Source organism: Lissotriton vulgaris, chromosome 2_1 (genome assembly GCF_964263255.1).
Source record: "Lissotriton vulgaris chromosome 2_1, aLisVul1.2, whole genome shotgun sequence".
In the NCBI taxonomy this organism is placed as follows: Eukaryota; Metazoa; Chordata; class Amphibia; order Caudata; family Salamandridae; genus Lissotriton; species Lissotriton vulgaris.
Window position 1 is genome coordinate 293462633 of NC_141687.1, and position 13736 is coordinate 293476368.

The 13736-nt window shown below is 42.9% G+C and overlaps 1 protein-coding gene across 1 annotated transcript in view; it reads right to left on the minus strand.

Annotated features, from left to right (window-relative positions):
• Positions 1-13736, minus strand: part of PPM1E (protein phosphatase, Mg2+/Mn2+ dependent 1E) — a 632124-nt gene that overhangs the window by 322050 nt on the left and 296338 nt on the right. Inside the window, exon 2 of the mRNA XM_086954986.1 lies at positions 6198-6316. Coding sequence (XP_086811112.1) covers positions 6198-6316 — 119 coding nt within the window. The remainder of the gene's footprint in view (positions 1-6197; positions 6317-13736) is intronic.

Here is a 13736-nt window from a genome sequence, read left to right on the forward strand (position 1 = left end):
AGCTGGTATGAAAAAGCTTCCATAGAAATGAGTGCTTATATATATTATTGCTTTCATTCCACAAATGCTACCCTTTATTGCTTGTGAATTCCACTTTATTTTTATGTGTAATTGTTAGACTTGGCATCTTTTGGCGTGTTTCCCCTGAGTTTTTGCTTTCTGACCTCCCGGTTTTGACTCTGTTTTTGCTGGCCTAGACCAGCCTGTACTGAAATAAGGAAGCGTACCAGCCTGTACACTTCCTTACTCCTCAGGGAACAGAGGTAGAGTGCCATAGAAAGGGAAGCTTTCGCTGTGGTCTGGGCACTGAAGAAGCTGAGGCCATACTTCTTTGGGACACACTTCCGGGTTCAGACAGACCACAGGCCCCTCGGACGGTTGATGCAAATGAGGAGGGAGAATCCAAAACTGCTAAGGTGATCCATCTCCCTACAGGGAATGGCCTTTATGGTGGAACACCGTCCTGGCACAGAACACTCCAATGCAGATGGTCCGTCCAGTTTCTTCTGCCTTAGTGAAGAGAACTCCCAGGAGGGTGGGTAGTTCTCCATACTTTCAGCTGGAGGTGACGTGTTAGACTTTGCATCTTTTGGCATGGTTACCCTGAGATTTTGCTTTCTGACCTCCCGGTTTTGACTCTGTTTTTGATGGCGTAGTGTTTCTGCGCACTTTTCTCACAGCTGATCAGTGGTAAAGTGCAAGTGCTCCTGTGGTAAATGGTGTTATGGATTGGTATTTCCCTGATTGGGTATTTGATTTACTTGTTAGTGCATAGTAAAGTGCACTGAGTGTGCCAGGGCATGTGAAACAAATGCTACTAGTAGGTCTGCAGCACTGATTGTGCCACCCACGTGAGTAGCCTGAAAAGGTAACTCAGATCCGCCATTGCGGAGTTTTCGCGCAGTTTGTAACTGCCATGTCGACTTGGCCAGTGCGCACACTTGCCCGTCCCTTACCTTCCCTTTTCTTACATGACAGCACCCCTAAGGTAGGCCCAAGTTCCCCTGTGGGCCAGGTGCACTGTATGAGAAAGGTAGGACATGCCCTGGTGTGTGTGGCATGTCCTGATAGCGAATTATGGCCAATTCCGTTTTTCGCTATTGAAAGGCTACCTGTTCCCCATAGGATGGAATGGGAGTTTGTTTATAACTTCTCATTAACAAAACTGGCCCAGGAAATTAGTTAGGACAACAAAGTTTAGTATGCCTGAACTCAGAATCTAAAGATGCATCTTTTAGTTGAGGTGATTTTTACATTCGGTGTTTGAAAATAGCACTTTTTTCGAAAGTAGGAATTTTCTTTGTCAGTCATTCCCTGTGCCTCTGCTGGAGTCTGGGTTTTAGATGACAGAAGGGTGGGGAGCGGGAGTGGCTCAAGATAGTCTAGGTGGGTCAGGTAAGGGCTGAATATACCTAGGCTGCAATTGGGGAAGGGGGAGGACATTTCCTTGCAACTCAGAGGGTCTGGCCAGCCTCTGACCATGCCGGCTTCACCTCCTGCCAGGAGGTCACACCAGAGAAGGCAGAACTGGTTCTGGCTGGGCACAGACACTCTCTGTCTAAGAGATCAAAGGATTTTGGGATATAAATACTGGGGCCCTGATCCCTGAACTTTAGAACTCTTTTGGACCAAGAAGAAGAGCTGGAGAAGCTGTGAGGAGGTTCTACCACATTGCTGTGTGCTTTGCTATGTTGGCCTGCACTGGCTGCTTCTGTCTTGGGCATTGAAAAGACTGGACTGAAATTTCTGCAATCTACTTTTGTGAGTTTCTCCAAGGGCTTGAGTAAGAGCTTGCCCCCTGTTCAAGAAGTCTCAGGAACAGCAAAGACTACAAGCTCTTCTGCCCCCAGCACTAGGGACTGTGTGTTTTGTGCTGCAGCAGGCGCAAAAAGCAACCCAACGCAGTCTACGGCCACTGCCGAATCCGTGTCCTGAAGACACTGCAGAGGGTACCGCCCTCATGCGATCCTGGTCTCACCAACAACACCTACTGACGCCTCCACCAAGCCGCTGCTCGCACCGCGACCTGTGGGCACCGCACTCCGCACTGCCTTCCTTCATGACGACACCTTGGTATCTCTGACAACGCCGCTCCACGCTGGAATCTACACCGCTGCTTGCATCGTGGCACGAGGGCACCGCTCATAAAGTTACACAACGCACCGCCCTCACCCCGCACCATTGATTCCAGTTCATTAGCTGACGAAAACGCTTCAGCAACGACTACGCTGCTGCTTGCACCGCGACCTGCCAGCACCACGACGAGCACCGCATTCACTTCGACCCTGGTCTCACCGACAATGCCATCTGACACTGCCACCAAGCCGCCGCTGGCACCGCGACCTGAGGGCACCGCACTGCTGCACTTTGCACCGCAGCACCTGATTCCTGCCGACGCCAGCGCTCCTCACCTCAACAGAGAGGAGACCGATCTGCAACATGTGTGACTTCGAGGGTCCCGACGACTCCTGCACCGACGTACGGAACCGACGCCTGCGGACGCCGTGCTTTCGGAAGTTCAACGAGTGTCGCTGATGCCCTGCATTTCTAAAAGGTACTGTTTGTGGGTTTTCCCGACACCGTAGCTGGCCCGCGATGCTGCGGTCAGCCAGAACTGTTTAAATTTGTTTGCTCAGGACGCCGTGATATCCCCAGACGGAGCTATCGACATCAAGGAACTATTTTTCAAGCATATTTTGATAACCAAAGATTTTTAAGTACTGTATTTCTGATTTATATTGTTTTTGGTCTTGTCTAAGTATATAAAATATTGGATATTTTTCTAAACTGGTGTAGTGTCCTTTTGGAGTGCTTACACTGTATTACTGTTGGTTCTGTGCAAATGCTTTACACACTGCCTCTAAGATAAGCCTGAATGCTTGTGCCAAGCTACCAAGGGGGTTAGCAGGGGTTATTTTAGGAGTGTAACTCCCTTATCCTGACTAGAGTGGTGGTTTCTGCCCGACATTGGCACTTGCCCTGGCCGACCAAAAATCCAGTTTCTAAAAGAAATGTTTGAAGCAAACCTCACACAACAATTTTACAATGCCTCATAAATACATTCTGATCCAGTTAGGAAGTGAAAAGGAAGGATAAGTGAAAAGTATAACTGGTATCCTAAAGGCATACTGCCATCGACCTTGCATTGCATCTTTGCAGCTCCTAGGAATCTCCACTGCGGGACGCATCCGAGCCGCAGGACTTCGCAACCAGGATTTAAGATACTCTCGTTCAGCAGGCCTAACTAGGTCCCTGGAGCCGGCACGCACTCCATTGCTGTTGGCCTGAACTTTGACCTGATAAACACAGTTGCCGCTTTCTACTTTTTGGTTGTATTTTAACTTAGATTAATAAAATTGTATATCTCTGATTTTACTGATTGGATTTTTGGTATTTTGGTCTTAAATTATTTATGGAACTTTACTCTACTTTTCTAAATTGGTGTGGAGTTTTTCTTGTGTTTTACTTTATTACTTGGGAATTGCAGCTTACATACTTTAGACATTGCCTCTACGTTAAGCCTGACTTACTCTGTGCCAAGCTACCAGATGGTTGGGCACAGTTTAATTTAGGGTTTGCATGTGGCTTCACTGTAACAGAGAATTGTGGTTGCTGCTTGGAAAGGGGTTTATAGTGACTGGCTGGTCACTGTTCTAGTGTCCCTAACTGTATCTGCGTACACCAACCACTCCCAGGGGGCTGGCTTACACACCACCCCACAGCCATCCATCACAGGTGTCACAGGACGTGTGACCCTGCTGATAAAAGAGGCCGGGCGAACATGCCCTGGGCCAGTTCTAGTGACTATATTATGGTGTCTGTGCCATTACTATTACTGTATGAGGGGCCTAGGGCCCCAACCCTTTACAGGTTTCATCACCCTTAACCAGTGACCCAATTTCTTACACATAACTTTGCCTTTTGTACTGTATAACTTCATGCCTTACACATGATTGGTTTAGAAAGTCGAAAAGTTACTTCTTGCTTTCATCTATGGAGAAATGTCTGAAAAACCCTGGGCCTTATTTATGAGGCCTTGCAACTGTTTTGTGCTTTTTTGTGATGCATCAGCGGCATAAAACATGCCTCCTGTTGCGCCCTATTTACAAAGTCGCATTTAAGGAGATGCGTCACTTTGTAAACCCCTGTGCTACATTATACCTGCGTCAGGTATAATGTATGCAGGGTGGTCGTTTTCACTCAAGTAAGCCTCGTAGAAGTGCCGCAGTGAAATCTACGAGATTTCACTGCACCACTTCTAGGGTGAAAATGTGTCAATATCTTACGCCTGCCTCACAGCAGGCGTGAGACTGACGCAGGCACTTTCACATGGAGCTTGCCCCATGTGAAAGGACACATTGCTGGAGTTGCGTCACTTTTGTGACACACTCCAGCAATGCGTCACTTTTGCGCCTACAGATAGATCAGAAATACTGACGTATCTGTAACTCCTTGCGGCATGATGCGTCATACTGTAAATAGGACGCATCCAATATGCCGCAAGGAGGGCGCACTGAGAAGTGACGCATCGCTGCTTTCATGCAGCGATGCGTCACTTCTCATAAATGAGGCCCCCTGTGTTTTAGTTGCTTGAGAAAGGTTGCTTGAAGTAAAGAGAATATGTGCAGGTTTTGAGAGTGCTCAATGGTGTGCTCTGAAAATCCTTATCGCTAAGAGGGCATTCTCTTAAAGATGTGGATTTTTGTAATTTAGTCATTGGTGACTGATTGGGAGTAAAATAATCTGGAAAATTAATACAATTTTTTTTTAGCTTTTTCTAGTTTACACTAGAAGTTCAGAAATTTGGCACCGTTTTTTAAAATTTTCAATGTCTTTCCCAGCCAGATATGAACCCTCTGGATTTAACAATCCATCAACACAACTAATCAAACAAATCAATTTAAACCAATTTTAATGAATTCATAGAGTTTCATTCAAATACGTTTTCTCTCATTCCCAAATAATGTGAACCCTCTGATAGATTGTGGTAGGATTGCAAGCTTAGCTGAAGAATTTAAATAAATGGGGATCTCCTGCAAACCCAACATAGAGTGAAGCTAGACCACACCTGAGTAATAGCACACCTTGATTACTGCAATATCTTGTACAATGGTCTCCCTATGAAACTTACTGACAAACTACAGAGAATGCAAAATCAGTCTGTTAAACCTGGTTCTAGTCTCAGGAAACGAGACCATGTGAAAGTGAAAATTGAACCTCAATCATAAAGGGTGATGGTAGACAAATACCAGAGAGGCATGGCCAGACTTTAAACACATTTCTCAATGTCTACATCATTTGCTGTTTCAGTGCTCCGAAGTGACCACCAGGTGATAAAGTAACACTTTACAAACCTATACAAATGAATTACATCTTCAAAAGCATGCAGCAGATACCGCACTTCTGTTGACATAACAACTAATGTACTGTGCAAGGAATGCTCTGCAGCTTAATCAAAAACTTTTTTGAGGTTATCCTGAACTAGTTCCTCAGCATAGGTTTGCTGGATACAGCACTCACAGCCTTACTTTCTGACACTTAGAAAAGAGTGATGCCTTTTAAAATATTTTCAACCAAAAAAAAGTTAAATAAAATATACAAGTAATTAAAATGCGATTCGATACACACTACTCCAAGAATAATTTTCTGAGATTCATCCAAAGTAATTAGTGGTCCTGACATTATGACATGGAACCACTGTGTCTGTAAATGTTTATTAAGAAGAGTTGCAGGGAAGCTTGTTTAGGAATAATGAAACAAGTAGCAGAACAACCCTCCTAGTCCATCACTGAAATGTGAAGAAAACGTTACAATAGACTGTGAATACACACGGAATACAGACTTAGATAAACCTTATGGCTATTACATTCCTTCATTTGGAAAGGTTATCTTTGGGACTCCCACCGCAACACCCGCTGCCCACCCCTTTTAACACTAAGCATAAAGTGAAAAGGGGCCTTATTTAAGAGGCACGTTAAAGTGGCTTAACGCTTCCTTGTAAATAAAGCAAAGCCCCTGCCAACACAGGAACGTCAGAAAAAGTGACGTTCCTGTGGCAATAGCGGCTTGTACATATGCCCCCGTGTTTATCACTGAATGGGTGCAAAGGATTACTGAATGACCTGTTCCAGGAGAAATACTGGAACTGAGATTAGACATGGAAGATGGATCCGCATGGAACCCGTCACAGTACTTACGCATGACGCCTTCTGTGCCATCCACTCGCTTTGGCAAATAGTGCACCGAGAGATCACTCTGAAGGATTTCGTCTGCTGTCGCCCTTGCCAAGGCTGATGCCAGAAATGAAGGGCAATTACTACAAGATAAAAACAAAAAATACATTTGTTGTTGACGCAAAGAACTGCTTTGAATGACAGGTAATCAGCCACAGATTAGTAACATGGGAATTTGGTCGGAAGCTTATTGAACCAAAATTGACTTCACCTGATTATTTTTGGTTGAAATGATGAGAATTTTGTTGCTAATAAAATTGATGGAATTTTTGGAGGCGTGTCTAAAAAGCACAGCCATATTAAAAAGTTCTGTGACTGCTGGTCTTCTTGCAAACAACTACATTTGCACCTTATGTGCCACCTCCTCCAAGCTTTACACTGTAGGAGGGCAGGACTCACAGTCATATTGATATTTTGATCCCATGATGTCACAATGCGCCCACACCAGCTAATATATGACATGTCGATTGGTGAGGGCACCAAGGTCCCAATATGAATGGGCGGGAATCTGTGGGGGAGATACAAGAGGTGCACATGGAGGGGGCGGAGTATGAGTGGAAACATGGTGGGAGAGACAAAGTGGTTAGTAGTGGGAGGCAGAGGTGGGGAGGAGCTCTATGACGCGCCTAAATACTGCATATATGAAATGTTTCCACGTATTTAGTCCTGAGGGAGTGGGGGAGTGCAGAGAAGGATGGGGCCCTTGGTATTGGTGTAAATCATATTGCTGCTACTGTTTATGGGAGCACAAAAAAAATCAAAATATATTTTTAAAAACATAAAAAAATATACATATTTATATGATGTGTCAGGAATATTCAAGTCAAACTCCTAGTCCTATTGATACACACACGATTTAAGCCCACAGTCAATGCCAATACCCAGGTTTAGAAAAACTAAGAAAACCTCAAACTAAATATTAAATTCTCTCTTTTTAAAATTAAAGCTGACATTTTTTTCTGGCATACAAAATTGTCATACAAAATTGTCACTTACTATTCGCTTTTGACTTTAAGGGACATATTTACAAGGGAAGTGGAGGAGTGAGGCGTTGGCCTTCTTGGCTTCGCGCCTCATTCTACCACCTTAGAAACACAGGGCTGCACCATATTTATAGGTATATTGTGCAGCCTGCATTTCCTCCTGCGCTCGTGCTAAACTTAGCAACCTAACGTCAAAGCAGGCACCCTTGCACTATAGTGCAAGGGTGTCTGAATGTAGGCAAACAATGTTTATGTACAGGAAGGTCCCTCTTCCTGCACGCAAACAATATGAAAATGCATTTTTGTAACTTCCATGTGTGCAGCTTAATGCAGCACAGACAGAAGTTGCATAGCAGCATTTTTTTAAAATGATTGTTTATGTGCCGGAAGGGGGACCTTCCTGTGGATAAACAATCATTGGTCTTTTGTGGTTTCTATGTCTGCTGCACAACGCAGCAAATGCTGTTTCCATGTGTGCTGCACAAAGCTGCTCACATGAAAATAGCAAAAACTAGGAGAAATTCAACATTTTTCCTCATTGTGCCAGGGTAAGACCAGAATTTCCCTGGTCTTAAAGCTCCTATTTACGACTCCCTTGTAAATAAGGGGCAGCGTCAGAATCAATAGGTGTTGCAGTGGAAAGCCCACAGCAACACCCATTACCCTGCCCTTTCACGCTAAGCATAGAGTGAAAAGGGGTCTTATTTAGAAGGCACTGTTAAGCCACGTGACGTGGCTTAACTCTGACTTGTAAATAAGGCGAAGCCCCTATTACCACAGGAACGTCGTAAGAAGTAAACACTGGGAGATAATGGACAGAGCGGTGAAACTTTTTAGACACTCACCCCCAGTCACATATCAGGGTTGAATCCATCATCAGTCTGTTGCTCACTTCGCCACCTCCGTTCAGACCTAGCTGACTGGGGGTGAGTGTTTGAACAGTTTCAGCATTCCGACCATCATCTCCTAGCATTTGCTTTGTTCGCCCTAAGTTGGCAGGGTATGCCCAGATGTGGGACTCTTGCTCACTTTGCCACCGGATTCCAGACTGATGAGGGGTGTTAGCCCGAAACCGGTTCCAGTATACTTGTTACCGGTCCAGGGAGGACCTGGCTTGGCAGTTCGGGCTGGACTCTTTCGATGAGGCACAGGGCAAGACTGATTTGCATATAGCTGTGTCTAAACTGGGGTGGCGAAGTGAGCTAGAGAAATGAATGATGATGGATTCAACCCAGATATTTGACCGGGGGTGAGTGTTTGCAAAGTTTCAGCACTCCGTCCGTCATCTCATTGTGTTCACGTCGTAAGAAGTGCTATTCACGTGAAATACTGGCTTGTAAATATGCCCCTAAGTGCTTAATTGCCTTGCTAAGTCTTCAATGTATATATATGCCGATCTGCACTCACTTTATTTGAAAACTGCAGACCTTGTTTTTCTTCTCTACCTCTTTTTTTTAAATAACTCACTTTCGAACGCTGTTCATGAAGATATTTCTAAAAGAAACATTGTGGGGCATATTTACAAGCACCTTGCGCCGCCGATGCGTCAATTTTTGTGACACACCGACGGTACAATGTGGTGCTTCATATTTACAAGGACACGTAAAGCCCCCCTGCTTGACTTTTCATGTCATTATAAATACTGCTCCTTTTCATGCCGCGCTTTGTGTGAAAGGGGCATTACATGGGTGTTGCTGGGCGTGCTTGCATGCGACACCCATGGACTCTGCTGCATTCCCAGATTTACAACATTTTGTAAACCTGTGAATGCACCAGAAAATGGTAAAAAAAAGGTAACCAAAATAGCCCTTAATCGTCATGCTCTCCACATTATTCAAGGAAAAATACTTCATTCACGTATTTTGTAAATGCCATTGATACGGGGGGATTGGCATGGACACAGTGCATGCCAGAAATAACTCTTCCCATGAGTCTGAGCTGACGGGTGCCGACATATGAATAGGACTTCATCAAACAAAGACAATGGCTCTTCAGTGGGCGAAGCTAATCCCGCGATATTTCAGGATCTGCGATGCTATTTATAATCGTAAGCCAATCAGAAAACAGCATGCTGCACATTAGAAGGATTTATTTTATTGTAAGAGGGCTCATGTCGCCCAGATCTTACGCAATCAAAATATTTTATCGCAGTTGATGGAAAGGTATAAACATTAAATATTAGGTCGTTTTGGATGATGACAACAAGCTTGTGCTCCACCTTCAGAAACATAGCTGCAAAAAAAATAGATTGCAAATATACGTTTGAAAGATTTAAACTTCAGCATCGTGGTCACTTAATTACACTGTAATGGCTGGCGAGCTGTGCAAGCCACCGCTGTATATGTGTTGTTGTAATCTGCAGGTCACTGGCACAGATCCAGGCATGGCTGACTCAGTGCTTTATCCTTCCGAGGTATATAAACGGAGTGGATAAAATAAGTATTAGTTAAGAAGCAATAACCGATTTGTTTAGGTTTAAGTGTCATACGCCTTTATATTGACTATATTACTCCTCGTCTGTAAGGTTATCTTCCATTGAAAAACTGTGTATAATCCTCCCTCTTCAAGTTTCTCAAAGCTGTGAATGAAGAGCTTTGTGTGGCCAGTCCCACGTGTGTTGGTGTTTATGTGTGACCCATCCTTTCCATTGTAGGAGTGTGAAACCTTGCAAGATCCTCTTTGAAACGGGATTATTGCTAGGAGCGGTGTTGGGAATAGCGGAAACCTACGGGCTAAGAGTAATTGTGTTGTCACCTTAAATGCAAACGTCCGACACCTTAAGCCTCTATTTCCAAAATCCTGGGTATATTCTGCACAAAAGAACAAACAAATTAATGAAAGAAAGGATTGAGAAACATCCAAACTTCTTTGGACAATTTGCCTTGTGTGAGACAAAGCCAGATGGCCTCCACCCATAGGGAGTGCAGAGTATGAGAGAGAGAGAGAGAGAGAGAGAGAGAGAGAGAGAGAGAGAGAGAGAGAGAGAGAGAGAAGAGAGAGAGAGAGAGAATGTTATGGTCACGAGGATGACTGAAGACCTGGGCTGTCCTTGGGCCTTTGAAGGACTCCTGAAACTAGAGAAGGCAGAAGACGGCACCTCTCCTACCAGTGCAGCCTGAGGCCATCCCTTAGGAACCTACGATCTGTGCCCATCTGCGAGTCAAATTTGATATAGCTTCTGATTCACTTTAAAAAAGCTCTGGTCATCCCTGGCCTTCCATATGGAGTTATAAAATGAGCTACCAGTCCTGGGGTGAGTGTAGACACCTGCTCAATGTGTCTACCATGTGGTCGAGCACCTCCTGCCGACGTGGAAGACTAAAGGGGACTTGTCTTGGGAAATGACTCTTTGCTCAACTGCGGTGAGTGAGCCTCCCCTTGCTTTCTGATACAGAGGTGTGTCATAGGGATGTGGGTGTGTACCATGGCTACCATGAACTTGACCAGCGGGAAGGAGGCCTTGAGGCCAGAAAAATTGCTTTTAATTTGTAATTTACGATGAGGCTTGCATTGGTCCTGAAATCCTAGAAGCCGCTGAAACTAACACTATGTCCCATTATCTTATACTCTTATGTTATGCTTTGATACCTTTATTTCATAAAATGCAGTGGTATAAAAATCCGTATTTCACAGGGACCCATTAAATATATCCATATGTAATGATTTGGTGTGAAATATTGATTTTATTATCATAATAAGTCCTCAAACTACTCTGCAGAGCTTTACCATTGTCAGAATCACTAGGATTATGCAACAGACAACCAAATTATGTAGCAAAAATGGCAAGTGATGCGGCATTATGAAGCACTTTTTTGTGCAGTATTATTTTGATTGATTGTGATTGAGATGGAAAGAGAAAAATGCCCCTAGGGTTCAACTCAACCAAAAAACAAAACTGTAAGCAGTACTACATAGATTAGTGTGTGCAAAGTATCTAAACGAAGAAAAGTATAAAAAAGAATACAAAATAAAGGGGGCAAATTCAACTTAACTAATGTGCGTTTCATTAAGGCACAACTTACACATTAATTATAGATATATATGCACACGAGACCCAATCAGCATAATGTCAACATACAACATTTTTACAAAAGCAACAATAGACTCAAGTCCAGACAAGATACCACAAAGTATGAGACGCATAAGCAATGTTCCTCAGAGAACAGTCCAAAAAGAAACAAAAATGTGTTGTTTTATGTAGATGGGCCTCTTTGGAGGCGAGGTCGGCATTTTGGTCTATGTCAGTAATTTCCAGAACCATCAAGCAAGAAATGGTGTGGGTCATGTTGTACTGAATTAGAAGTGCTAATAAATTAGATGAAAAAGAACCCCAGTTAAGATAGGAAATGTGTCTTTTTCTGTGTGGTGACCATTGATTTTCCAACTTTTAAAGGATACTATATGTATATCTTGGATTTAGAACATTACACACTTGCTCTTGCTCGCTAGTAATAAAGTGCTTGTGCTCCCCCTTTAAACATGGTTGAATTTGCATAATCCTAATTGGCATATTTAACTTGCCTATACCCCTTATTATATAGGGTAAAAGAGTACCTACCCAGGGCTGGAAATGTAAATACCACCAGTGGGCTGCAGTGTCTATTGTGCCATCCACTACAGTGGCAGAGCAAACCTGGCTTCAGGCCTACCCTGTGTAGTCTGACTGTAGTAGTGTACACATTTCAATTTGACTGACCAAAATAAACCCTTTGGACAGATCAAAACCTCCATTTTAAATATTAATAAGTCACTGTAAAGCAGGCCATATAGTTCACAAGACAGGGTGCATGATATTTAAAAGTAATACATGTATAAATGTAATGTTAACATAAGTGCCTAATTTGTAAAAGAAATAGTGCTGGTGCCCAAAGTTCTGCTCAGAAGCTTGCGGCCATATACCAAGTGCTGATTAGCCTTGATTACACTTCATGTCCCTTTAATCCATCACAAGACATCCTCTGACTCTTTTTCTCACTCTTGGAGGTTCTTTTCACCACTGCTTTTTCCCTTTGTAACTTATTTTTTACTTTTGTGACTTTTGTTTGACTTGCTCTGGATCATAATGGAAAAATAAGTGCTACTACCCTTAAATAAGTGCCGGTTTGCCCCACTTGCAACCACCAGCTCAAATTAAGCACTGGTTAACATATCCTTACAATGGCCAGCCCTAAAAGCTATTTTTCACTGTGGCAGTCCAACTGTCCTATGAAGAAAAATAGAGTACAGATTAAAATCTTAATACTGTATCTTGGGAATGGGACTATCTAGAAAAATAATTAAACAACTATTTTAATAGTTATTAAAAATTCAATGCAATGGTGATGTTGGATTTTTATTGAATATTAACCAAATGTAACTTTTACAAAGCTTCCTTTCCCCTGCCTGAAGTTCACGTGGGCTAATTTTCATTTGCTCTCCAATTAGCATTAGAAAAGGTATGAAAAATGTCAGAAATGCCTCCAAGAGCTATACAACAGATCACTGTGAGTGGCAGGTCAACTGGATGGGACAGGGATGATATATTTGAGCTGAGCATCACTATTAAACTTGTTTCCTCATCAAAGGTTATCTTTGGTTTGTTTTTTTATGAATGAACTAGACCCAATCTACATTTTCTCAGGCATAATATTACAGCTGTGGACTCATCCACCCACCCACCTACCTACCTTTGTTGCATAATCTACACACTGTCACAAAAGCATTAGACAAGGTCTAAGTATCCCACCAAAACTATTAACATTAGAAGCATCATATAGGGTGGCCACCTCATTGCAGGTCATTACGGATACTGCCTTCAGTCCTCAACATTTCACCTCAAATCACTGATTTTAGCTGTGTTAGTCTAATTGAATGTTCTCCAACAGCTCGGGAGCTACTGGTAGCTCTCAAGGTACGTGTATGAAGCCCAACCGTGTAAATTAAATCTTTTGTTTTGCTGAATTAGATATATTTTCGGAATTCAAAATAATGCATTTAAAAGTAAAATATGTCTATTTCAGAACTGATAAGCTAATGTTTGAGGTGGGAATTCATGTCACTGATATTCTTTTCAATGTCTCAGTGGGTATTGTGTATATGATTGATATGACATGAAGAGACATTCAGAGTTAAAACCTTATGAAGCTTTGTTTTGTACATTATTACTGCTGACCTGGCCTGATGCACTGAGGCGGTCACTACTTTTAATCCTGCATGTAATGGACAATAATGGAATCTCGTCTGAAGTGGTCACTATACGAATGATGATAATATGCGTTAGTAGCTCAGTATATAAATATTAGTAGCTCTTAATATGGAAAAGGTTGGTAAATCGCTGTTTAATAAGTTTATTGGAAGCAAAGCAAGACTACAATACCCATAATGCATTAACACACTAATCGGCCACCAAGGAACATAGATAAAACTATGTTAACTCACCTCTATTTAATGCCTTCCTTATCTCCTTTATGACTCTGATTTAAATATCTTCTGTCCTCTCTCACATTAGGGCACCATTCCATCGGCTATTTCCCCAGGACCC